Source organism: Hyaena hyaena, unplaced genomic scaffold (assembly GCF_003009895.1).
Source record: "Hyaena hyaena isolate Hyena2069 unplaced genomic scaffold, ASM300989v1 scaffold_5, whole genome shotgun sequence".
NCBI lineage: Eukaryota > Metazoa > Chordata > Mammalia > Carnivora > Hyaenidae > Hyaena > Hyaena hyaena.
The window spans coordinates 1,714,602-1,730,241 of record NW_024080637.1 but is presented as its reverse complement, the minus strand read 5'-3'; the positions used below and the strand labels follow the sequence as shown (position 1 = coordinate 1,730,241).

Genomic DNA, 15,640 nt, shown 5'->3' with positions numbered 1-15,640 from the left:
TTTTTCATAGTATTCCCTGATAATTGCTTTAAGCCCCCACTCTTAAATGCATTAAGTTAAAACTTAATATGTGTGATGTATATATATGCTCTACATCCAACAATATAGTAGTTGCTATGTTGTGTGCTTTAATTTTTTTAAGTTTATGTGTTTTATGTGTCTCTCTCTCAGAGAGAGACAGAGACAGAGAGACAGAGAGAGCGTGTATGTGTGTGTGTGTGTGTGAGAGAGAGAGAGAGAGAGAGAGAGAGAGAGAGAGAGCAAGCAGGGGAGAGGACAGAGAAGGTCAGAGAATCCCAAGCAGGGTCCATGCTGTCAGCATAGAGCCTGATACAGGGCTTGATCTCACATGTGGGGCTCAATCTCACAAACTGTGAGATCATGACCTGAGCCGAAATCAAGAGTCCAGATGATTTTTTTTTTAACTTTTAATGTTTATTTTTGAGAAACAGAGTGTAAGAGGGGGAGGGGCTAAGAAAGAGGGAGACACAGAATTTAAAGCAGGCATCAGGCTCTGAGCTCAGAGCCCAACGTGGGGCTCAAATCCACAAATTGTGAGATCATGACCTGAGCCAAAGTCAGATGCTTAACTGACTGAGCCACCCAGGCGCCCCAAGAGTCCGGATGATTCTTAACTGAATGAACCTCCCAGGCACCCCTGTTGTTTGCTTTCAATAACATATTAGTCTGTCTAAGGTCCCATCACAAAATGCTGTAGACTGGGTGATTTAAACAAAAAAACATTTATTTTCTTACAGTTTGGAGGCTAGATATCCCTGATCATAGTGCTAGAAAATTAAGTTTCTGGTGAGAGCTCTCTTCTTGCCTTGTGGACACCAGGCTCTCCCTGTGTCCCCAGGTAGCCTTTTCCATGTACATGCATGTAGTGAGAGAGCTTTGATAATCCTTGCTCTTATAAGGACAGCAATTCTAGTGCTCTACGCATATGACTTCATATAACCTCATTTACCTCCATAGAGTCCCTATTTCCAAATACAGTTACATGGAAGATTGGGGCTTCATATCAGAATTTTGGAAGGATACAATTCAGTCCATAATAGTCATGCACACTTCAAAGAAATTCTGAGAAGTCAACATTATCTTTTGTATTTACTTACCTGTTGACCATTTTCATTGTCTTTTTTATTTCTTTCTGAAAATGTAAATATCCGTCTAGTATTTTCTTTTATCCTGAAGAACTTCCTTCAGTGTTTATTCATTTATTGTAGCTGTACTGACAAAAAAGAAAAAAAATTAGCTTCCTTTTTTGTTTTTAGTGAATTTATTTTACCTTCTATCTTGAAAGATATTTTTGCTCAATATAGAATTCTTGGTTGGGGCTCCTGGGTGGCTCAGTTGGTTGAGCACCCAGCTCTTGATTTCGATTTAGGTTATGATCCCCAGGTCATGGGGGGAGAGCCCAGTGATGGTCTCTGCATTGAGTGTGGAGCCTAGTTGGGATTCCCCCCACCCCACCTGTCTCCCCACTTGCACTCGCTGTCTCTCTCAAATGAAAAAAATTCTTGGTTGACAGGTTTCTTGTTTGCTTGTTTTTCTTCAGTGCTTGAAGATGTTACTATATTGTATTCTGGCACTGTTGTTTCTTAGGAGAAGTCAACCTTCATTTATATTTTTTGTCCCATGTGTATAGTATATTATTTTTCTTCTACCACATTCTTGATTTTCTCTTACTCTTTGATTTTTATTATGGTGTGCCCAGACATGGTGTTCTCTGAATTTATCCTTCTTCTCCCAGATTTGCTAAACCTCTTAAATTTGTAAATTTCTCTCTTTCACCAAGCTTGGGAAATTGTCAGCATTTATTTCTTTAAACATAAATAAATATTGTGTCCGAGTGCCATAGCAGCAATATAAACAGCAACACAAGATTAATAGGCCTGTAAGACAAAAGAAAATAAATAGAACTGTGGTTCCCTAGTGACCTAGCAAGGGGTCCTTCCCACAGACCCAGTAGTTGGAGTGAGTGTGAACCTGAGCACAGGGGGTGGCCGTTGGCAATCCATTTCCTAATGCAGTAGCAAGAAACACCAGCGAGGTGAGGCTACAAGCAATAAGACAATGTTTTATAGGTAATAGATATGGCAGATCTTCATTTCACAACAGGGGTAAGGGTTTGGTTCCCGTGAGCCAGTACCACCCTTGGCTTAGTTATTTTCCCTGGGGATGACACTATATATTTGCCCCTTAATATCATCAGAGGGTGTGTCTGTATTATACGTAGCATCTCAGGTGCACCCATACTCACAGCCCTACCTCAATACCAAGGTCCCTTTTGCTCTTATTCCTCATACGGTGACCGTAGTTACATACATTTGAGACCCTTGGTTATTGTCCCATAGGCCCATGAGGGATGTTTTTTTAATCTCTGCCTCTCTCCTGCCCCTCCCCCCTCTCTCTGTCTCCTTCTCTCCCTCACTTTCCCTCCTTCCCTCTTCCTCACAATTAGGTACTCTCTTTTGGTCTGTTTTCAACTTCATTGACTCTTGTCTTTTATCTTCAATTAGTGTGAGGCCTATTCACTATTTATTTCAGGTATTATCAATACTAGAATTTCTATCAATACTAGAATTTCTCTTTTAATAGTTTTTGTTTCTTTGCTGTTTCTTCTCTATTCATTGATTATGAGAATATTATTCTTTACATCCTAAAGCATTGTTAACAACAATTTTACACGTTCCTCTCACCTCCCTTCCTTTTTTGGATATGTGGTGAGTGTTTTTTTATGATGATTTTATTTTGTTCACTTTTTAATGTTCAACATATTTTTTAATTTAAATTTGAGTTGGTTAACAGTGGTGTAGTCTTGGCTTCTATTTTCATTGTAATTAACATGTAGTGTTATATTAGTTTCAGGTGTACATTACACTGATTCAGCAGTTCTGTGCATTACTCAGTGCTCATCATGGTCAGTGTACTCTTAATTCCCATCACTGTTTCCCCCATCCCTTCTACCCACCCATTTTCCCTCTGGTAACCATTCAGTTTGTTCTCTATAGTTAAGAGTTTGTTTTTCATTTGTCTCTTCTTTTCTTTGCTTGTTTTGTTTCTTAAATTCTGCATGTAAGTAAAATCATATGGTATTTGTCTTTCTCTGACTGACATTTCACTTAGCGTCATATCTGTAGATCCATCCATGTTGTTGCAAATGGAAAGATTTCATTTTTTTTTTCAATTTTTCTTTAATATTTTTTATTTATTTCTAGGAGAGAGAGAGAGAGACAGCATGAGCAGGGGAGGGCCAGAAAGAAAGGGAGACACAGACTCTGAAATAGGCTCCAGGCTCTGAGCTGGCAGTCAGCACAGAGCCCGACGCGGGGCTCAAACCCACGAACTGCGAGATCATGACCTAAGCGAAAGCCGGATGCTTAACCGACTAAGCCACCCAGGCGCCCTAGTTTTTTTTTTTTTTTTTTTTGTGATGCCTTGGTAACATTCCTTCGTATGTGTATATATATATATACCACCTCTTTTTTTATTAGGACACAGGTTCCTTCCATATCTTTGCTATTATAAATAACACTGCAGTAAATATAGGGCTGCATATATCTTTTTGATTTAATGTTTTTGTCTTTTTTGGAGAAATATACAATAGTGGAATTATTGGATCCTATAGTAATTCTATTTTTTATTCTTTGAGGATAAAATTACTGTTTTCCACAGGGCCTGCACCAATTTACATTTCTACTAACTACACGAAGTTTCCTTTTTCTCCACATCCTTACCAACACTTATTATTTCTTGTGTGTTTTATTTTAGCCATTCTGACAGTTGTGAAGTGATTATCTCATTGTGATTTTGATTTGCATTTCCCTGATGATGAGTGATATTGAGTATTTTTTCATGTGTCTGTTGGCCATCTGTACGTCTTCCTTGGGGAAATATCTGCCAGTTTTTTAATATCTTTATTTGTTTTTACATTTGTTTATTTTTGAGAGACAGAGCACAAGTAGGGGAGGGGCAGAGAGAGAATGAGACACAGAATCCAAAGCAGGCTCCAGGTTCTGAGATGTTAGCACAGAGCCTGATGCGGGGCTTGAACCCATGGACTGTGAAATCATGTTCTGAGCCAAAGTTGTATGCCTCACTGACTGAGCCCCCCAGGCACCCCAAGTCTTCTGCCAATTTTTAATTGGATTATTTGGGGGGTTTTTTTTGTTTTTGTTTTTTTTTTTTTTGGTGCTGTATACATTATTTTATTTTACTTTTTAATTTAATTTAGTTTTATTTTATTATTTAATTCCAGCACAGTTAATGTAGTGTTCTGTTAGTTTCAGGTGTACAGTACAGTTATTCAACAATACCATATATTACTCAGTGCTCATCAAGATAAATGTACTCCCAGGCCCATTCACCTATTTGTGTAAGTTCTTTATATATTTTGAATACTAACCCCTTATCAGATATGTCATTTGCAAATACCTTCTCCTGTACAGTAGGCTGTCTTTTAGTTTTGGTAATTGTTTCTTTTGCTGAGCAGAAACTTTTTATTTTGTTGTAGTCCTAATGGTTTATTTCTACTTTGGTTTCCCTTGCCTCAGGAGACAATCTAGAATAAACTGCTGAATTCTTGCCTTCAAATTCCAGTATCTGTCATCTCAGGGTCATTGTCCATTAAATGGCTTTTCTCATAAGTATGGGTTATATTTTCCTTCTCTCCATATGTCTAGCACTTGGGATCCTCTCTTAAATGTTATGATTGATATATTGTAGAGACGCTGGGTTATTCTTATTTCTCTGAAGAGTTTCTTTTTTTTTTTTAAGAGGTGGTATATTTGGTTGAACGCAAACTCTCAAGTTTTGTCTTTCTTGTGATGGGCACCAACTGAAATCTCTCCTGAGTTCTTTCAACTTCAGCTAGGCTGCTTATAATGTAGTTCAGAGATCATCCAGAAGTTAGAGTAGCATTTGTATGATACTGTTGAGCTTCCTTTCCATGGCTACTGAATCCCCTGGGCCTACTATGACTAGAAGAGTGTAAATGTCCAATAAATATTTGTGGAATCTGTACAGAACCTAATCTTATGAGGCCATATTTGAATATTGGTGTGCCCTTTTTCCACTGACAGCAGAGCTTTGTGAGAGCAATGACTTTAATTTTTCTTTGACTCTCCAGTTATTAGAGTGATGCCGAGCACAGGGTAGCCATGTATCATATTAGTTTCATGAATAAGTGAATCAATTAACAAACTATGAAAATACACAGTGCTATTAACTTTGATGTGAACGAAGCTAAAGTAACTCTGGATTAAATCAGAATTTGTACACCTGCAAGGAAAGCAGTTCATTCTAAAGCTAGTATTAAAATTAAAACACACACACACACACACACACACACACACACAGTTTACATTTTCTTTCAGGAATGTTTGTTGTTCTTAGGAACTGTTCAGTACTGAAACCCACAATTCTTTCCAACAACATAAAAGAAATTGTCTAGGTTGGGCTTTCTTCTTCCATTAGATTTTTATGAGAGTTTCAAGTCTGGGAAAAATTAGGCAAAATGCTTTTGCCTTGAGATAAGAAGGCGAGCTAAGGAAAGAGTTGGAATCACTGAGATGAAAAAAGTGACATTTCAGGTAAATGCAGATAGCAAAAAGGAGTTGTGGCAAGCAACGAACTTTTCTCTGAGCCTAATGATTTCATTATCTGCACAGTAAGATAAAAAGACAGCCTCGAGACTAATACATAAAATCGATTTTTATAGAGACAAACCCAACATTCAATAAGAGAACTGTGTCTTAGCAAAATGACCATAGAATCTAAAATTCTGGAATTCAAAATTCGCCTGTGTCATGGGTTTTTCTTGCCTACAAATTGCGAGCAGTTTTGATACCTCAGGCAATACAGTCCTCTGTAATTTTACAAACACTTGGCTATCTGTCATATTACTTTATTAAATGTCGCAGAGAGAAAATTAGAAACAGTCTTGTCTAAGGTCATTCCCTGAGCCAGAATTGACTGAGGCCTTAGGACTCCCTGTTTGCATTCTTTCTGTCAAATCAAGAGTTGAAAACCCAAATGCCTAAAGGAATCATACAGCATTAAAGAGTAAACAGACTATGCAAACAAATGTGTGTGTGTGTGTGTGTTTATATATATTTTTTTTTACTTCCACAGAGAAGTTTTTCTTTCAACTCATGGCACTCTAGGGAACATTTTATATTCCTTCCTTTCATAGAGAGATGGGCATAGAGAAATAGATCTCCCCTACAAGTAAAACATGAGCACAGTCATGATGAGAAACTGGTGAAACATGGTGCCTTTTTGGGGGGAATAATGGAGAGCAGTGGTGTCTTCTACATAGTGAAGAGTACAGTACTGTCTGAGGGGATCAGTCAGTACTCAGCTCCAGCTGGCTCTGGCCCTGGGGGAATATGGGTGGCCCGGTGTTTTATATATGTCAGTTCTTCAAGAGAAACCAAACTCTGGATTTTCAGTGGAATCTCCCAATTTAAAAATATTGGCTGGTTTTTTTTAACTTTATATAACCCAAAGAAAATACATACATGAGCCAGATGTCCTCTCATACTACCCATCCATGATCTCTGTGTTATATTGTAGTCTTTATATTTCTCCCATGTTCCAAATACCGATGCCACCTTTATAAGGAAGGACCTAAAGACCCAATCCTAGTTATATATATATCATAAGGCAGCTTTTCCCTCTTGATCTAAAAAGCCATCCTGAAGAAGATCTGACTCCATCCAGCTAAAGCTTCCTACCTATCCATATAGTTTGTAGACTTTTCTGCTTGCTCTCAGAGCTGAAATCTGAGAAGATGGAAGAAATAAGAAAGTAGTCATAAAGTTAGGCGTGCTCTGTCTATATATTTCTAAGGCAACCACTTGGCAGACACAGTCATTGTGGTTAAACTGGTTATTTTACTGAGAGACAAATAACCACTAAAAGGACACTATGTTCTCTATACTAGACTAAATGCATTAGACCTAAAGAGAGACATCAGCCCTAGGATCAGGCACTCCAGGCTTTTGAAATGAGTGCCCAGTTATTTGAAAAACTGGCTTGTTCTTTGCTCACCAGAGTAGGCCTTTACCACCAGATGCTATGGTGGGGGGGTTAGGGGAGAAGTACAGTTGACCATTTGAGATTCTCTTCTCCCAACCATTTTTACCCTTTCAGTGATACCCCCTTCATTTTTTAATAATAGATGTTATGAACTGAGAGATACCTATATCCCAGGCACTTGCCACTACTTGCCCTGCAAGGTGAATTTTATTATCCCTATTTTATAGTTGTAGGAGATGAGGCTCTGAGAGGTCAAGTAACTTTTCCTAGATAGCACAGAATGTAAGTAAAGGCCATGAATTTCAACCCAAGTCTTGTTTCCAAAGCTTATGTTCTTTTCACTAAGGCATTATTTTAGAAAGTAGATTTTATTATTATTCAGGTATGATGAGGCCAACAGATCAGGGGTGGCTGCCATTGAAAGGATGGTTTGTGGCTCACAGTTCTCAAGAGGAGGGGGGCGCTCCGGGCCGCCCAGGGCCACAAGGGAAGCACCAGGCTTGTCCTAGCCTTCTGGTTCCTGGCCCTGAGTTGCTTCGAGCAAGGAAGCAGTAGCCCATTGAGGTGGGGGAAGGTGGGCTCTGGAGTGGTTAGTTTGCATATGAAAGGCAGGCTTTCAGTAGTGCTGAGTCCTTTGCTGTCTCTAAGAATTGCCAACCCTGGGAGGGACAGCCTCACCAGGGTCCATAAGGTCATAGAATCAGAGCATCAGAAATACTAAAAATAAAAAGACAAGATTAATATGGCCACATTGCCTTTTCTTAGACCCAAAAGTCATCCTTGACTCCGATTTCCTTATATTCTATCATTGGTTAGCCACTAAATTTGTTTTATTTTCTTCCAAATATATCTCATTCATTCATTGAAGACATCAGGCATTGCTCTAGGCGCTGGGGATTGGGAAATAATAGGGCTCTTGATTTAAAAGAGCTCGGAGTGTCAGGTGAAGGCAGACCTATAAACTAATGAACTCCTTGACAAGGGCCACAATGTAGTAAGAACAGGAAATAGTTTTGCCTCGTGTTCTCACCATCAGCCCCCTCTGCATTTCCTGCCCTCCGCACCTGATCACCTCTCCGCCCAGTATACCCTACCAGACTGCTTTTCCTTAACTTCTCGTCATTTTGCACACAAATCAAAATAATTCCATGGTCTCTAATCCAATAAAACTATGAACACGTACCTGACTTTCAAGAACCACTGTCTGCCCCACACTCGCATTTATCCACTATCTTCATCACTTCCTATATTCTCTACATTAAGAGTTATCTTGTGACCAGTGTGTGCCCCTCACAGACAGACAGATGTAAAGTGTATGGTATTGCATCCAAGAAGTTCATGGTACTGTGTGAGCATATGGTGTGACTTCATTATGCTTTGTGAGTCCCACGTCTTTGCACAAACATTTCCTGAGCAGCTGTGATAGGCCAGGCTCAGGGCTTGACGAGTCTCCATGCTTTCCTCAACCATGTATGTCTTCGCATCTCCATATCTAGTCATCACAGTCTCACTCCCTCCCAGCATGCCTCGCCCCTAGCTCCCTACTCCTCCAAGCTGCCTGTGCTCAGCCTCTCAACTGAAGCCTCACCTCCCCCAACTATATAATAATTGCCAAATTATTGACCTCTTACTTTATGTTACTATGTACTATATGTATTGTATTTCTGACTTTCTGCTGTATTCCCAGGACCAAGCCCCAGTAACCAATGCACTAGGCAATCAGTAAATACTGAATAACTACATTCATGCACACACCACACATGCTAGTTTCTGTGCTTCCCACTGGACACTCATTTAAATCTCCCTTGTCTGAGCCCTGACAGTGTTCCTATAGAAATTAGCATCAAATCAAGTAATGACTTTACTTACCCATTACTGATGCGACTCATTAAGGTCCAGCAGACCCCATCACAGTAGCCCAAAGCTGAGCCTGTAGGAAGTTAACGTTCAAAACCTGTATCTCTTTTTCCCATCGAAACCACCAATTGCTTTGATATTATTTTGAGCATTTCTGCATTACTGTACAAATGGAATTCAGCAGTGTATGCCTGCAAGTTTGGTAGACATTATGGCATAGTAGTTAAGAAGAAGGACTTTAGACACAGGGTGACTGCCTCAGTCTGAAACCTAAATCCGTCACTTACTCCCTTTGACTTTGGGCAAGTTGCTTCCTCTCTCTTGGTCCCACTTTTCTCATCTCCACAGTAGAGAATAGTATCCTTTTCCTAGGAGTAGTGTAAGGAATAAATTAGATAGTGTATGGAAAATGCTTAGCTCAGTGTTGATAATATGGTAAATGAGTCAGTAAATTTTAGGTGATAGTATTTATACTATTGTTGACATTGTAGTAGACACTGTCTACATCCCAGCAACCCCGTTTTCAAGTGAAGCTGGGGGAGGGCAGAGGAGGCCTTTGAGGCTCAGAGTAGTTAAATGGCTTACACAAAGTCACACAGCTAGGTGGTATCAGAGCCAGAACCCAGACCCAGCCTCCGTGGGTCCAGAAAAAAAGGGGTTCTCTTCCCCTTGACACATGTTAGGGAACATGCTTAGAGAGCCTGTCTCCATGTAGCCAAAATAACCAATAGATTTATAGTCTCAATGAAAATAAATTGGTCCGAGTGGTTTTGGAATTCTAGAGACTAATGTGAACATTGGGAAGACACACAGATGAGGTTCAGGACCACAAACACAGTGTTGGATGTGTTTTAGCAAGCAGGGTGGTAGCATCATGGGAAAACATTTCTCTTCCTGATGCTGTTACATATTATTTTGTTTAGAGCTACCTAGTAGATTAAGGAATTAAATCAGAGATATGGGATTTCAAATGAGAAGAAGATAGTTGTCCACAGAGCTTAGACATTTCTATCCTTGATGAGCCATGTCCCAGTTTCTCATGTGATAACTCTTCCTTTTATTTCTTTTTTGTATTTCTTTTTTCACGTGGTAACTTTTCGTTCAGGAGAGGTCCTCTTGACAGCTCTAAGGCAACCCTGTGTGGTGGTTGTTTGAACTAGTCAGTATTCCTTCCTCCCGTCTCTTTCCCTCAGCCCTACATTTGGTAAGACACAGTGAGTAAGTCGAGGTCTGACCTTGCCCTGGGCTAACAGCCTGGATTGGGACGAGGAAATTGTGGGATCCAGCAATTGGTGCTTCAACACCCAGGCCCCTCACCACATACCTGGAGTCACTGCCTTCTCACTCCTGTGCTGACGCCTCCTTTTGGGACCTGTTACTACCTGTTGCTACTGGTTAGCCTGAGAGTTTCAATTCCTGCCCCTTTTTTCTTTAGACTGCTTGGTTTTGTGGATCAAGAAGCTGGTAGTAGGTTAGGTGAAGCTAAATTTCTGAAAGAGGGAAGACGCTGAAATTGAGTTAGCATTTTAACATTCTTAGATCCTCTATGGACAAAGAATTGAATGAAACAGACATTTTGATATTTCCCTTTCTAGCTTAAACATAAATCAGAGAAACTATAAAACTGACCCATCTCTCTCGTTTTTCAGATAGACCACATGGTACGGGGCCATGCTGCCTTCCCTGAACTACAAGCCAAGGCCACGGCCAGGTAACTGCTGCCCCTGTTCCCTTCCAAGCTCCCGTGCATTCCTGCATTAAGGGCGTTCCCTTTACAGATGTGTGATTTTCAGTTCCTATGGGCGGTGAAGATGCCTGGCAATGTTTGGTTATAAGATGATCCAGGCCATACATGCATCAGTTTTCAAACTGATCTGGAGGACTCAGAGAAACTAGGGATCCCCAAAGAATATGCCAGGAGCCCTGGGTGAGAGACTACTGTAGTAGAAGGATCATGGATTTGGGGATCAGAACTCCTTGGGTTAAAGTTCAAATCCAGTTTTACTCCCGGTTAGGTATGTGACCTTGGGCAAGTTATCCAATCTCTTTGAGCCTTTCTCTTATCTGTAAAACTGAGGATATTAACTGATATAAAGTGATTTCCTGGAAATATTGTTAAGTAAAGAAAGCAAGGGAGTGTTTACAGTATACTTCTTTTTATGTAAAAGGAAAGTGACTCTAAGAAACTGTATGTTTACTTACTCACTTATGCAGAAGAAATACAGTGAAGTTAAATCAGAAACTGGCGAGACTGGGGTCGCCTGGGTGCCTCAGTCAGTTAGGCATCCTACTTCAGCTTAGGTCATGATCTCATGGTTCATGAGTTTGAGCCCGGTGTTGGGCTCTATGCTGACAGCTCGGAGCCTGGGCCTGCTTCAGATTCTGTGTCTCCCTCTCTCTCTGCCCCTCCCCCTCTCACGATCTGTCTCTTTATGTGTCTAAAAAATAAATAAATTTTAAATTAAAAAAAAAAACTTAAAAAAATTGGTGAGACTGGTTACCTAGAGGTGATGGGTGGGAATGCATTAGAAATATGGGAGAGTGAGAACAGGGTTATAGGTGGGAATGGCACTTTTCCGAGAATGTCTTTTGATATAACTCTAAATCTTAGAAGTGTGGTGATGCTTCATTTTCCCCTGAAAATAGATAGAAGAGAGGCAGGGAGGCAGGAAGGGAGGGAGGTTGGTTATTTAGGTAGGTTAGGTAAGGTAAGATAAGATAAGGTTAAGTAGATAGGTAGATAGATACGAAGACATACATGTGTCGTAGGAACAGGCAAAATAAAATACAATTAGCAAAATGAGTCCTGTTGTATTAATAATGAATAACATAACCCCACTAAGAAGAGTTCGGGAAAGAAAAGAACTAACCTAAGTAACTCTAGGAAAGAATACTTTGATAGTATAATGTATGGATCAAGATAAAACAACTGCACTTGAGTATTATAGTCTAATTCCTAAATTTGTTTTTCATAAATGTCTGGATTGGCTCTTTTGAAAATCTGTCATGTGTATACTACAATTGAGCAAATAAATAAATAAATATATTGTGGATAATGGGAGCCAGGTTTCTCTTAAATAGGAAACGGGGAAGGTTACAATGAACCCTGTGGTAGTGGGTGGAAATAGGAGATAACAGGATCAACTTGTGATTTTGTGTGTATGTGTGTAGGTATAGCTGGGTACAGATAGAGCTATAGCTATAGAGAAAAATAAATCCAGTAGCTGTATTCCTGGGTGAGTACACATACGTGTATTACCTGTGCTGTCTACCGAGATGGCCTAGAAACAGTGACCCCTAGGAGCAGTGTGCATGGCTAGCACCCCAATCCTGGCTTTTAAATACTGTTCTCTACTGAAAAGTAGGACTTTGAGAAACATGGCCAATTCCAAGGTGAGGGCAGGGGTCGTACACACATGAACATTTTGTGAGGCCAGAAAGTAAGGAACTCCTCAAAGAGAATTGTCAAAGTGTACAAGAGCCCATGCTAAGAATCTCTCAGTGGCCTTTGGGGACAATTTGATCAACAGAATAAGTAATGATAGTATAAAGTGACTCCCTGAGGCCATACCAAAAGAAGTAAATTATTCAAGAAAAAAATGGAGAAGAGAATGCAGATCTCCCTGTGCTCTGCAAGGATGATATACTTGAAATTAATAAATGTGGAGGAGGGGAGCCAGGGTGGCTCAGTCAGTAAATGTCCGACTCTTGATTTCAGCGTAGGTCATGATCTCTTGGTTTGTGGGTTCGAGCTCTGCTTCGGGCTCTGTGTTGATAGTGAGGAATCGGGCTTGGGATTCTGCCTGTCCCTCTCTTCCCTTCCCTCCTCATTCTTTCTCTGTTTCAAAATAAATTAATAAAATAAATGTGGAGGAAATAATGGAACTAGAATATTATCATTGGACAGACACCACTTGTTGTAAGCAAGAATCACCAATGGATGCTGAAATTAGTGAGTAAAAGTGATGCAAAGCAGGATACATGCATAGTCCCAAAGTGTCTCACTGTAAGACGCTCATCAATATCAAAGGGAAAAGAGTAACTTCACAGTGTAGAGATCTGGCAGACACCTCTCTCGTGGTTCATGAGTTCGAGCCCCACATCCAGCTCTGCACTGTCAGTGCAGAGCCCGCTTGGGATTCTCTCTCTCCCATTCTCTTTGTTGCTCCCCACTCTCTCAAAATAAATAAATAAACTTAAAAAATAATAATGTATTTACGTGACTTTCTTAGATGATGAGTATAAGACACGTCTGTGTGCTATTTTTGTAACTTTTCTGTAAGTCTAAAATTATTTCAAAATGAAATCCACATATTATTTTTTAAACTGCTTATGACAATAATGCTGTTGGATGTTTTTAGAAAAATAAGGTATTTTATAATATTAACAGAAAACCCCCACGGTAGCTAGTACATGGAAAATGAGAGTCTAAGGTAGAAGTTAATATCATAGACTCTGGAGCCAAATTACCTGTGTCTTAGCTTCACCCCTTAATAGCTAGGTGACTACGGGCAATTTACTTATCCCCTTTGTGCCTCAGTACCTCACTGTAAGGGAAATAGTAATAGTAAACACCTCATAAAGTTGAGAAAATTAAATGAATTTGACTAGTGAGTAGCATATGGTGACAATTAAGTGTCAAGCTGTTCTAAGTTGTCAGAGAATGGAAGTAGTAGTAATAGACGTTGTCATTATGGTTGTTGAAGTTACTTATATGAGACATTTCCATTCCACCAAGGGGCTTATGTTCCTAATAGGGGAGATGCCTGCACAGAGCAGAATGAGATGCATACTACTGGAATATAAGCTATCTAGGGGTGCCTGGGTGGCTGTGTCGGTTGAGCGTCCAACTTCAGCTCACGTCATGATCTTGTGGTTCATGAGTTTGAGCCCCACATCAGGCTCTCTGCTGTCAGCGTGAAGCCCACTTCAGATCTTCTCTATCCCTCTCTCTCTGCCTCTCTCCTACTTGCACGCTCTTTCTCTCTCTCTCAACAATTAAATAAACTCTTTTTTTTTAAAGCTGTCTTTTGTCAGAATGTAGTGAAGGCATGGTCCTAACAGGGAGCTTGAGAAAAGTTTCACAAGCTTTCCCTTCTAGGAATCTCTGGTTATGACAGCATTACCACTGAGAGGGATCACACCATGTAACTTCATCACCTCACACTTCATTGGACTTAGAGACCGTGTAGCCTAGAGCAAGGGTTACTGCCTTCAGACCATCAGTGAAGTCCTTAAAGGTGCACAGAGTTTTGCTGATTGAAAACTTATGGGTATAATTCTCTGAAGAGAACTAAATGTGGAGGAAATAATGAAACTAGAATATTATCCTAGAATATTCCTTCTTGAAGGAATCCAGCATTCATAAACCATGAACCCAAAGACCAGAACATTGGATTTGGAGTTCAGAGATTTGGATTCAAATCTTACCTCCCAACATGCATCATCATATGAATTTGTTCCTGCATCAGAACACGTGGCAGTCACTGTGAGAAACCCAGCCCTGGGCCTCTCTGAGAATTGGTTTTGATTTTAATGAGGTAATATATTTGACAAAGCTTGGTAAGCTCTACTATGATAATTATGACAACAGCTCTTTCTGCCACTGTTACTAATGGTTATTAGACTGGAGGATGTTTTGGTGGTGGTGGCTGTAGGGTTTAGCGGCAGATCAGTCACCCGTAACCTGCTGACCTTCTTGTGGAAAGTGTGGTGGCATAGCAAGAACGCTTGGCTGAGAACTGGAGGTCTTGGATTCTTGTGCCATTTCTGCCATAATTGTCTCAGTGACTCAGTTTCCTCAGCCATAAAACCACAATAATCCTGCCCTACTTACCTCATTTTACGATGTTACATGGATGAAAGTACATTGTGGAAATGCCAGTCTCTGAAGGTCTTAAAACTCAGTACAAACCTAAGGGATAGGTAGACTTTGGGATGAAATATTCACAATTTCCACAACTTCCCTCTGTGGATGAGCCTCATGTGAGTAGTTTTTATGGAGAAGAGGAAAGAGAGATTAATGGTTTAGTGTGCAAACTGAGAGACACAACAGCGTAGGGCAGTGCAGTAGCAGCACGTTATAGAATTCAGACCTGGAGTCAGCGGGATTTAAATCCTAACTCTTTCCACATACTCGTTCCTGTTACACCGCCTTCCTACAACCTCCCTGTATTTCTCCCCTTTTTGGAGCTAAGCTTCTCCAAAGCATTGCCTCCATTCTTGGTCACTATTTTGTCACTCTGTACTCCTCTCTTGCCCGCTTCATTTTGAATTCTGCCGCCATTGGCCCCTGAAACTGTTAATGTTAAAGTCTGTAGGGTGCATTCCAGTCCCCATCCTTGGGCTCTCACCAGGAGGTGGCATCAATAATCACACCTTCCTCTCCTTTATAACATTCTCTTTCCTTGGCTTTCTTTCTGTTACCTTCTCCCAGTTTTCTTCCTATATCTCTGGCTTATCCTTCGGAGTCTCCTTTTCAAGCTCAAGACCATCACATCAAAATACATTACAGCTGGGCTCTGGCCCCTTTTCCTTCTCTCTTTGCCATTCTTCCATGATGCTTCCATCTATACTCTTGGCTTCATTTCTTTCTCTATCTCAAATTTTACTTCTGGCTCATATATTTAGCAGGTATTCAATAAATGTTGACTCTCTTCCCTGTCACTTTCCTTCTCTTGTTTTGTAAAAGAAAGTGCATCTCTGTCTTACAGATCTATGAATAGAATATTCCAAG

At 40.3% G+C, this 15,640-nt stretch overlaps 1 protein-coding gene across 8 annotated transcripts in view; it reads left to right on the top strand.

Moving 5' to 3' along the window:
• The window catches only part of FGGY (FGGY carbohydrate kinase domain containing), a 426,891-nt gene that overhangs the window by 296,087 nt on the left and 115,164 nt on the right, over window positions 1–15,640 (top strand). For all 8 annotated transcript variants that reach the window (XM_039238811.1, XM_039238799.1, XM_039238806.1 and 5 more), the window contains one exon: window positions 10,554–10,615. In XM_039238811.1, coding sequence (XP_039094742.1) covers window positions 10,554–10,615 — 62 coding nt within the window. The remainder of the gene's footprint in view (window positions 1–10,553; window positions 10,616–15,640) is intronic.